This window comes from Meles meles, chromosome 11 (assembly GCF_922984935.1).
Source record: "Meles meles chromosome 11, mMelMel3.1 paternal haplotype, whole genome shotgun sequence".
Lineage (NCBI taxonomy): Eukaryota > Metazoa > Chordata > Mammalia > Carnivora > Mustelidae > Meles > Meles meles.
The window spans coordinates 64669780-64682184 of NC_060076.1; the positions used below are offsets into that span (position 1 = coordinate 64669780).

General features: G+C 39.2%; 1 protein-coding gene across 1 annotated transcript in view; it reads right to left on the reverse strand.

The window, feature by feature from the left end:
* The window catches only part of ZNF658 (zinc finger protein 658), a 28237-nt gene that overhangs the window by 15255 nt on the left and 577 nt on the right, over window positions 1–12405 (reverse strand). The window contains exon 2 of the mRNA XM_046023843.1: window positions 10429–10487. Within this exon, the coding sequence (XP_045879799.1) occupies window positions 10429–10443 (15 nt within the window). The 5' untranslated portion in view covers window positions 10444–10487. The remainder of the gene's footprint in view (window positions 1–10428; window positions 10488–12405) is intronic.

The following is a 12405-nucleotide window of genomic DNA, read 5'->3' on the forward strand; positions in this document are numbered from 1 at the left end:
CATATGGTTTTAGACCACAGAAGGGAGGTCTAAGGATGAAGACAAGCATTTAGGAATTACTAGCAATTTAGGTAGTAAAATTTTAAGAGGCAATCAGACAGCAACTCAAGCTACATGCTATACATCCTATATGGAACTGAAGAAAGAAAATACCAAAAAGCATTTAGGGAAGCATGAATATTAAAGAGGCTGGCAGAAAAAGTACAGATAGGCCACAAAGCCAAAGAAAAGGCTTTCTGAAAAGTAGTAAGAGTCAGGAAAGGGTAGAATCTTGGAAAATGCAAAAAGGGAAAACTTCCACAACAAAAGACTTCAAAGGGGCTAGGAAGAGGAGGAATTGGGGAGTTGCTATTCAACAGGTATAAAGTTTCAGTTATGCAAAGTCACTAAGTTTCAGAGATCTGCTGTACAACATCATCCCTACAGTTAACAGTATAGTATTATACACATAAAAATGTGCTGAGGGTAGATGTTAAGTATCCTTATCACAATTAAAAGTAGAAAAGAAAGGGAAGAAAACTAAGATAAAAGGACAGAAACAAGTTTCTTTTTTCCCCTCAGTGTTATGTATCCAATTATTTGTTCATTCATGTCTTCAGTTTTACTAAGTGAGTACCTCCTGCATGTGAAACTCGGTAGTAGTAGCTGGTAACTAAAACAAATAAATAAAAGAACAGGAACATCTCTCATAAAATTTAATCTAAAAAAGATAAAAATAAAAGGTAATTATATTCTCCAAAACTATAAAAATTAGAAAAGTTGCACTGTTTTCATTTTTGTTTATCTCTTTAATATATGACTTAATAAGATCAATCAGATTTAAAAAAAAGCTAACAAGTGACATAAATCAAACTGGCTAAGTAAGGATCCAAAAAATTCTCTCCTTCATAAAAAACTATGAAGAAACTGGCAAAAATGGGTGCCTGGGTGGCTCAGTTGTTTAAGTGTCCAACTCTTGATTTTGGCTCAGGTCATGATCTCGGGGCTGTTGGATCAAGCCCACGTCAGGCTCCAAGCTCAGAGCAGAGTCTGCAATGAGATTTTCTCTCTCTTTTCCCTCCCCGCCCCCCCCACACTCACACACTCTTTTGCTTTCTCAATAAATAAATAAAATCTTTAAAAAAAAACCAGCAAAAATTAACAAAGGCTATCTTCAAAACGTTTATAAAAAATAAAAACAAAACAGCCGAACCACAGTAAGAATGGTGATACCCTGTTCCCATCCCTCTCTTTCCAACTCTGCAATAGTTTGACAACCAATGCTGCAGCCAGCAGCCTGGCAACCACAACAGCAGAACTGGATTGGAGACCCATCAAAGCCTCATTCACAAAAAACTGTCATTATTTGGCCAGTCTGGTGATTTCCTGAAAGAGCCCACTTATAAGGATGCCTTTATTTGAGCTAACTCAGAGCTCATTGTGAAAAGCCTTATCCTCACTCATCATTTTTCAAAAACTAAAGGCATTTGTTTAACTTAATGGCTACCTGAGGTGGTAGATAACAGCTGAAGCAAATAATGACTTAACCAAGAAGATTGAAAGGAAAAGTTGGACAACGAGATGTCCATAAATGTTTCTGAAAAGCTCTGATATATTCCTGAGAATCAAGGAGTCTGCAAACTTGCAAAGGGCTGTGCATATGCCTAAGGTTATGAGCATACTCAAGAAAGCTATGAGAAGGCTCTGAGCTGTCACCCATAGGTGACCTTGAGGTTTTTCATTAGAAGGAAGGCTAAGCTGGGGTGCCTGGGTGGCTCAGTGGGTTAAGCTGCTGCCTTCGGCTCAGGTCATGATCTCAGGGTCCTCGGATCGAGTCCCGCATCGGGCTCTCTGCTCAGCAGCGAGCCTGCTTCCCTCTCTCTCTCTGCCTGCCTCTCTGTCTGCTTGTGATCTCTCTCTGTCAAGTAAATAAATAAAATCTTTAAAAAAAAAAAAAAGAAGGAAGGCTAAGCTAATGCAGTTATAAACCATCTGTCTGACTCTTGAAGAATTCCTTGACATGCACAGAGCCCCTTAGCAAAGACTGGGAGACTCAATGGTTCTAGGCATTTAGAGAAATTTCTGTAGATACTTCAACTGTCAGATGAAAGAAACACAGGCTCTACAGAATTTTTTAAGAAGTCACTGAACAAATTTCAACAATGACCCCAGTGGAGGGGAGAAATTCTGAGTTCTAGAACTGGCACATTCTTCCGTCCTATTTTCAACAAAAAAGTTTAGTAAACAAGGAAAGAAACAGAAAAGTAAGGCCCATATGCAGAAAAGTTATAATCAATAGAAAATACTCTGAAGGAAGCAGACATTGAATTTACTAGACAATAAACCTTAAATCAGCTATATTAAATATGGTCAAATATCTAGAAAAAAATGTCCAAGGACTAAAGGAAAATAAAATACATTTCACTATCTGAAGAATATCAATAAAGAGATAGAAATTTTAACAACAAATAGAAATTATATAGAAACTCAAGAGTTGATAACAATAATAACTAAATCAAAATTTAACCAAAGGGATTCTACAGCAGATTTGAGCAGGTGAAAGAAAGAATGAACAGACTGGACAATATGCCCATTGAAATTATATAGTGTGAAAAAACAGAAAGAAAAATAATGACAAAAAAATAAAATATGGGATAGTATCAAGCAATAAAGACAAACAATACTGAAAGCAGAATGAAAGAAGTGACTCATCATGTACAATAGTATTAAAGGAGATTACTGAGGGGAGTCAAGATGGCGGGGAAGTAGGAGGAGGCGCCATTTCAACCTGTACCCTAAAGTGAGCTGATTACCTAGCAAAGAACTCCAATCACCCATGAAATCAGCCTGAGATCAGAATTATATACATCTGGATCTCTACAGGAGCAGAAGACGCCAGTGGCAGGTAAAGCAAAGTGGGAACCTCGGACTGATATTGGAAGATAAACAAAAGGAGGAGGGAGCCACCAGAGGTGACTGATTGGAAAGTAATACCCCAATACGAGAGTGCCCTGCATCTGGGGACCAGCATTAACTTGGGGTCTGGTTGAAAGCACTCAAAAAAGAGCAAAGGATCGCGGGGGGAAATTGTGGGAATCGAGGCAGTGAGGGACAGGGGCTTAAGTCCCCGGACCCAGGACAGCCTCCCCTGGCAATAGCCAGAGAGAGTGCCGCTGAGAAACCAGGTCTTGGTCCCTAAGCCGCCAGCGCACCTGAGAACTCGTGGGGGCCGACTCCTGTGAGGGGCTGGGAGCCTAGCCAAACGGCGATCCTGAGACGTGCGTGCCCACACCCTCCCTGAGAGAGGTGCGGGCAGGTATTAGCCTGGCACTCTTAAACCCCCATGGAGGGATCAGAGCCTGAGACGCAAGCGCCCCACACCCTCCTCTGGGAGATGTGCTCACAGGCGTTAGCCTGGAGCTCTGGGACCCGGAAAAACCAGGCACTCCCAGCCCAGGCCAGTGGGAAAATCTCAGTGTGCAATCGCTGCTAGAAACCTCTCTGGTGGTCTGGAGCTCCCCAGACAGCCGCTGCTGCTGTGGTTTCGGATACAAGGAGGAGATCCTGCATCCCCAGGGACCATGAATCAGAACCTACTCTGCCAGCAGTTCTGCAGAGCATACTGAAGCTTCTCTCTGAGAGGGAGGTCGGGGTGCAGTTTGCTCTCCTCTAAACCTACAAAAGCCATCAAAAGCTGTCAAAGCAAGAGAAAACAGATAAACAAACATAAAAACCCCCAGAGAACAAAACCTCCAGAGAACAAAAGCCTGAAAAAAAAACAATTTCCTCAGAGCCCACCCCCTTGAGGTGTGGCAGGAGGACTTAATTCAGGGAACAGCATTGACTGAAAACCCACGTGGCAGGCCCCTCCCCCAGAAAACCAACCAGGAAGGAAGGAAAAAAAAAAAAGACTACAACAGAACAACCACCACTACTTCATGAATACAATTTTTATTTTTAACACTTTACCAATATTCCAGTTCTTTTTTTAATACACACAGATAATTTTTAACCTATTTACCATCACACTGAGATGTCCAGTACATCAAATTCCATAATAACGCTCTAATCTGAACTTTTTGATACATACACCCGTGTTTTTCTTTTGCTTTTCTATTTTTTAAATTTTTCTTTAAATTTTAGTTTAGCTTAGTCTAGATTATTCTTTTTTAATTTTTATTTTCTAATATACAAATAGAGTTAAACATCAAGGTAATCCCCTTCCCCAATCAATGCTACCCCTATAGGTAAAACAATTTTTAATCCCCCTTTATCTTAGGAAAGTTGAGTCCTTCAACAAAGACATCAAATACAATTAGGAAGAATCAAAATAACCTTCCTCGCACACAGTGAGAATTTATAACCACTCTCCCATCTTTTCCTTCTGCCAGTGTTTCTTTGTATTTGTGTTTTATTGGTAGTATATAAATTTTATACTTGGGGATCTTTTTGATGGGTTTTTTTTTGTTTTTTGGGGTTTTTTTGCTTCTATATATATTTTTTTTTTCTCTTGTCATATACTTTTATCAGTCTTTTTGTTTGTCTGTTTTTGTTTGGATACTTCATAAATCTTATCTTGGGGCCCATTTGGGCTGAGCCTTCTCTTTTATCTTCCCTTTTTTTCCTGTCTCTCTCTTTTTTTTTTTTTCTTTTTGCTTTTTCTTTTTTTTTTTTTCTCTAATTTGGGTGGGGAATCGTGATTGCACAGAAGCGTTCTACGGTGCACCTTGACTGCAGCACAGTCGATACAACCAGCTACATCCGCTCAGTCATCTCTCACCAAAATGACTATGAAGAGGAATACCCAACAGAAGAGAAATACAGAGGATGGACCTTCTGCAACAGAGCTAATGGCTATCGACATAGACAATATGTTGGAAAAGGAATTCAGGCTAACAATTATCCAGGCAATAGCTAGTTTGGAGAAAGCCAAGGATGACCAAACGGAATTGATTAGGGCAGAACTGAAACTCACCAGGGATGATGTTCACAATGTTACGGCAAAACTGAAAGCCACCAGGGATGATGTTCAAAATGCTCTCAATGAGTTCCAATCTAATCTAAATTCTCTAAAAGCTAGGGTAACTGAGACAGAAGACAGAATTAGTGATCTGGAGTACAAACAGATAGAGAGAAAGGATCAGGAGGAAGCCTGGAACAATAAGCTCAGAGGCCACGAAAACAGAATCAAGGAAATAAATGATGCCATGAAACGTTCCAAAATCAGAATTATTGGAATCCCCGAAGGGGAGGAGAAAGAAAGAAGTCTAGAAGATATAGTGGAACAAGTTGTCTATGAAAATTTTCCCAATCTCACAAATGGAAACAGCATTCAGGTACTAGAGGCAGAATGTTTTCCCCCAAGATTTTAGATTCTTGAAAGTCCTCGCGACACCTGATAGTTAGAATTAAGAATTATAATTGGAGGCAGACCCTCTTGAAAGCAGCTAGGACAAAGAAGCTCCTTACATACAGAGGAAAGCCCATTAGAATAACGTCAGACCTGTCCACAGAGACCTGGCAAGCCAGGAAGGGCTGGCAAAATATATTCAGGGCACTAAATGAGAAGAACATGCAGCCAAGAATACTTTATCCAGCAGGACTGACATTCAAAATGGATGGAGAGATAAAGAGTTTCCAAGACTGGCAAGGCTTAAAAGACTATGCAACCACCAAGCCGACACTGCAGGAATAGGGGGTTCTATAAAAGAGAAAAAATCCTACGAGTATCATTGAAAAGAAATATAGACACAATCTACAGACAGAAAGACTTCAAAGGTAACAAAATGTCAATAAATACGTATCTTTCAATAATCACTCTCAATGTGAATGGCGTAAATGCACCCATAAAAAGACACAGGGCTGCAGACTGGATAAAACGACAGGACCCATCCATATGTTGTCTACAAGAAACCCATTTTGAACCTAAAGATACACCCAGACTGAAAGTGAAGGGATGGAGAAGATTCTTCCATGCCAATGGGCCTCAAAAGAAGGCCGGGGTAGCGATTCTCGTATCAGATAAATTAGATTTTAAACTAAAGACTGTTAGTCAGAGATACAGAAGGACACTACATAATTCTTAAGGGGACTATCCACCAAGATGATCTAACAATTGTAAATATCTACGCCCCCAATATGGGAGCACCCAATTACATAAGATAAAGAGTCATATTGATATAAACACATTAATAGTAGGAGATCTTAACATGCTTCTCTCCATAATAGACTGATCATCGAAGCAGAAAATCAATAAAGAAATAAGAGCATTGAATGAAACATTGGACCAGATGGACCTCATAGACATATATAAAACATTCCACCCTAAGACAACAGAATACACTTTCTCTCAAGAGCACATGGAACCTTCTCCAGAATAGACCACATACTCAGTCACAAAACAGGACTCAACAGATACCAAAAGACTGACATTATTCCCTGCATATTCTCAGATCACAATGCTTTGACACTGGAGCTCAATCACAAGGAAAAGTTCAGAAGGAACTCAAACACCTGGAAGGAAAAGACCACCTTGCTTAAGAATGCTTGAATCAACCAGGAGATCAAAGATGAACTTAAACAATTCATGGAAACCAATGAGAATGAAGACACTTCGGTCCAAAACCAATGGGATACAGTAAAGGCGGTCCTAAGGGGGAAATACATAGCCATCCAAGCCTCCCTCAAAAAAATTGAAAAATAAAAAATACACCAGCTGTCTGTACACCTTAAAAATTGGAGAATCAACAACAAATCAAACCAACTCCAGACGCAAGAAGGGAAATTATCAAGATTAGAGCAGAGATCAATGAGGTAGAAACGAGAGATACAGTAGAACGTATCAAAGAAACTAGAAGCTGGTTTTTTGAAAGAATCAATAAGATCAATAAACCATTGGCCACACTAATCCAAAAGAAAAGAGAGAAAGCCCAAATTAATAAAATGATGAATGAAAAGGGAGAGATCACAACTAACACCAAGGAAATAGAAACAATCATCAGAAATTATTACCAACAGTTATATGCCAATAAGCTAAGCAACCTAGATGAAATGGATGCATTTCTGGAAAACTATAAACTCCCAAAATTGAACCAGGAAGAAATTGACAACCTGAATAGACTGATATCTAGTAACGAGATTGAAGCAGTGATCAAAAACCTCCCAAAATTTCACTTACCAGTGGAGCATAACAAAGAACATGGAGGACATGGGGAGATGGAGAGGAGAAGGGAGTTAAGGGAAATTGGATGGGGAGATGAACCATGAAAGACTATGGACTCTGAAAAACAACCTGAGCGTTTTGAAGGGGTGGGGGTGGGAGGTTGGGGAACCAAGTGGAGGGTAATACGGCACGTATTGCATGGAGCACTGGGTGTGGTGAAAAACAATGAGTACTGTTACGCTGAAAATAAATAAATAAATTTTAAAAAATAAATAAATAAAAATTTTAAAAACCTTCCAAAAAACAAGAGCCCAGGACCTGACGGATTCCCTGGGGAATTCTACCCAACTTTCAAAGAAGAAATAACACCAATTCTCCTGAAGCTGTTCCAAAAAATTGAAGCAGAAGGACAACTTCCAGACTCTTTTTATGAAGCCAGCATTACCCTGATCCCCAAACCAGGCAAAGACCCTACCAAAAAGGAGAATTTCAGACCAATATCACTGATGAATATGGATGCAAAGATTCTCAACAAGATCCTAGCAAACAGGATCCAGCAGCACATTAAAAAGATTATCCACCATGACCAGGTGGGATTCATCCCTGGGTTGCAAGGTTGGTTCAACATTCACAAATCAATCAATGTGATAGAACAAGTCAATAAGAGAAGAGAGAAGAACCACAGGATCCTCTCAATTGATGCAGAAAAAGCATTTGACAAAATCCAGCATCCGTTCCTGATGAAAACGCATCAAAATATAGGGATAGAGAGAACATTCCTGAACTTCATAAAATCTATCTATGAAAAAACCCACAGCAAATATCATCCTCAATGGGAAAAAGCTTGCAGCCTTCCCGTTGAGATTAGGAACACGACAAGGATGCCCACTCTCACCACTCTTGTTCAACATAGTATTAGAAGTTCTAGCAACGGCAATCAGACAACAAAGAGAAATAAAAGGTATCCAAATTGGCAAGGAAGAAGTCAAACTCTCTCTCTTCGCAGATGACATGATTCTTTATATGGAAAACCCCAAAGACTCCACCCCCAAACTACTAGAACTCATACAGCAATTCAGTAACGTGGCAGGAAACAAAGTCAATGTACAGAAATCCGTGGCTTTCTTATACACTAACAATGAAAATACAGAAAGGGAAATTAGAGAATCGATTCCATTTACTATAGCACCAAGAACCATAAGATACCTGGGCATAAACCTAACCAAAGAGGTAAAGGATCTGTACTCGAGGAACTACAGAACACTCATGATAGAAATTGAAGACACAAAAAGATGGAAGACCATTCCATGCTCTTGGATTGGAAGAATAAACATTGATAAAATGTCTATACTGCCTAGAGCAATCTATACTTCTAATCTATACTTCTAATGCCATTCCGATCAAAATTCCACCAGTATTTTTCAAAGAGCTGGAGAAAATAATCCTACAATTTGTATGGAATCAGAAGAGACCCCGAATTGCTAAGGAAATGTTGAAAAGGAAAAACAAAACTGGGGGCATCACGTTACCTGATTTCAAGCTTTACTACAAAGCTGTGATCTCCAAGACAGCGTGGTACTGGCATAAAAACAGACACATAGACCAGTGGAACAGAGTAGAGTCCAGATATGGACCCTCAACTCTATGGCCAAATATTCTTTGACAAAACAGGAAAAAACATGCAATGGAAAAAAGACAGTCTCTTCAATAAATGGTGCTGGGAAAACTGGACAGCGATATGTAAAAGAATGAAACTCGACCATTCTCTTACACCGTACACAAAGATAAACTCGAAATGGATAAAAGACCTCAACGTGAGACAGGAATCCATCAGAATCCTAGAGGAGAACATAGGCAGTAACCTCTTCGACATCAGCCACAGCAAATTCTTTCAAGATATGTCTCCAAAGGCCAAGGAAACAAAAGCAAAAATGAACTTTTGGGACTTCATCAAGATCAAAAGCGTCTGCACAGCAAAGGAAACAGTCAACAAAAAAAAAAGGCAACCCACAGAATGGGAGAAGATATTTGCAAATGACAGTATAGACAAAAGGTTGATATCCAGGATCTATAAAGAACTCCTCAAACTCAACACACACAAAACAGATAATCATATCAAAAAATGGGCAGAAGATATGAACAGACACTTCTCCAATGAAGACATACAAATGGCTATCAGACACATGAAAAAATGTTCGTCATCAGTAGCCATCAGGGAGATTCAAATTAAAACCACCTTGAGATATCACCTTACACCAGTTAGAATGGCCAAATTAGCAAGACAGGAAACAACGTGTGTTGGAGAGGATGTGGAGAAAGGGGAACCTCTTACACTGTTGGTGGGAATGCAAGTTGGTGCAGCAGCTTTGGAGAGCATTGTGGAGATTCCTCAAGAAATTAAAATAGAATTTCCCTATGACCCTGCAATTGCACTGCTGGGTATTTACCCCAAAGATACAGATGTCGTGAAAAGAAGAGCCATCTGTACCCCAATGTTTATAGCAGCAATGGTCACGGTCGCCAACTGTGGAAAGAACCAAGATGCCATTCAAAGGACGAAAGGATATGGAAGATGTGGTCCATATACACAATGGAGTATTATGCCTCCATCAGAAAGGATGAATACCCAACAGAAAGACAGAGTGAGAAGTAGAGGCAAATGCTACAGAGATGTCAGGTACAGAAATAATTAGACAAGACCCAACCGAGTTGGTTATAATCAAGTCTCTGGTCACCAGATATAACAGGCAAGTGGGGAGAGAAACCAAATCATCATGATTTTAAACTCCTGAGCAACCTGAATATCATGGGACTCAAAATATTTATGGAGAGTAATTTTAAGGGATATTCAGCTGATTTAACAGAAAAAATGTCTGAGTTTCTGGAAAACAGAATTGACCGAGTTCACATTTAGCATTACATCCTCTACTTTTATTGAAGAACAAGTAGAGACAATGTTCTAGATTATTTTAGAATTATTACTGAAAAGTTGTTAACTAAATCACATACTCAAAAAATAAAGATTATTTTTAACTTGAAATGTTTTAACATTCTATGAGGTATTGGTTTGCTTAATCTTCTCATCCATGCCAACCTTTAAAGCAGTACAGTTTGTTTGACATGGCTACCAAAATTCAGAATAAATCTGGAGCTCCAATTTCATATCCACACGCCACCTTTGCATCTAAATGCGTCTGATTCATTTCTATTTCTACTTTTTCATGTTAATAGACTCTAAAACCCTTATAAAATCTACTATAAAACAGACTATTAAAAATAGAACTTACCCGCACCATGTTCATTTTCTGCTGCTCCTTGAAGAATGTAAAGAAATGAAAAGGCTCAGCTGGTAAAGAGGAAGGAGAAATAGGGTGATAAGAAACCTGGTCTGCCTTACAACTATTTTCATTTACCTAAAAATCTCATAACATCAGCTGGAAAAAAGGTTTCTCTATGGAAGAATATCCTTTTGACATTCTTGAGAGGGAACAAGAAGGATCACACAGAGGTAATACCTGAACAACTGCATCTGCGATACAATTACAGAGGCTTGACCTTGCATTTTCACTGCAGGGAAACTCATATGTCAATGAATTAACAATTTATGTCCCCTTCTGACTAAGTAAGAAGAAAAAGAAAAAACACAAAACAAGAGGATATTGGTTAAGAAAATTCAGGTATACAAAGGTAAAACCTTCTACCTTCATTTAAACTAATGTTTGTTTGTTTGTTTAAAAAAACCTACTTAAGATGGGATTGTTAATCAAATTTGTGCTGTCTTTACACCTTGAGTTAGAGCTTCCCCAGAAGACTTCAAAATAAAGATGGGATGCTTTATGAAAGAAATATTTTTCCTAACTTTTTGTTCTAACTTGTTTGCAAATTCTAAAACAGATTTCTTAGTAAGATGCCTATAGTACTTACCTGTGTAAATAAACAGGAGTGTGCTTAAGTGCTTAATTCTACCCTGGGTTTCTTTACAAAAATCATTCATTTCAGGCCCAACATTTTGAGCTTCCAAAGAAAAGAAAACTTTTGTTCTACTATCCTTTTCATTCTCTAAATTTAGGAAAGAGGGAGCATTAGCATAACTCTAGATGCCACATGTGGTAATGGACATGGTATGACAGCAGATCAGAATCTGGAAAGAATGAGGGGAGAATCAAGGAAACGGGGTGCTGTTTCGGATTTCAACAGCGCTGCCTGCTTATACCTTCCCTGGGCGTCATGTCCTTACCTGCCTTCCAGTGAAGTGCCTTTTCCTGCACAACCTGAGAGCCACTCATCCCTTTCAACCTCGGGTTACCACCTTCTAAAGCTGGTCCAGTGCCCACTGCCACACAGTTTGTGATGGTTTCTGTGTGTGATCATCAAGTCTGACTCATCTCATGCTTAACAGGGATCAAAAACTGCTTTTGGTGGAGCAAGTCAGGACATGTGCCTTTCTTGAAATTTCTACCTCTGCTCTGAACCTCCAGTGAGCAATCTGTCAGAAGAGCTATTCTTCCAAATGACAGTTGTTCTTAGGGCCCTTTTTTTCAAGTCTTAAGTTACTTTACTAGAGAGGGGCTGGGATCTGGGCCTGAGAAACAAATTCACCATACCTGAAACTTCCATTCAGCACTCTAAACCTGACTTTGGAATCCAATACAAGTGTACCACTTGTATTGGCTGAATGCAACCACTACACCTGAAGTGTGGTTAATAATAATGTATTGGCTATACTGAGTTAAACCCATCAATAGAACTAATTTCACCTCTTTCCTAAGTACACTTTCCAAGTACACTTTCCTAAGTACACTTTCCAAGTGTACCACTTGTATTAGCTGAATGCAACCACTACACCTGAAGTGTGGTTAATAATAATGTATTGGATATACTGAGTTAAACCCATCAATAGAACTAATTTCACCTCTTTCCTTTTATTGTTGCTACTGAAAAATTTTTTTAAATTATAGTTTCTATTATCTTTCTATTGGCCAGCACTACATTATTAGATTATCAGACTGTGCCTTTGAGGATGGAGACAGCTTACATGGTGCAATAAAGTTCAAGAATCTCTTGACCAGGGGCTCTGAAAAGAATCCACAAATTCGAGGATATATTTTACCACATCGTGAAATTCTGTCCATATTCACTTCACAATCACATCTCTGGAAATCTGGGGGCAGGCTATGCTTCTAAGAGCTCCGAAGGTTGCAAATCTGGGTTTGGGGCAGAAAGGATGCTGGGAAGAGCAAGACTATGTACGGAGTACAACCTAC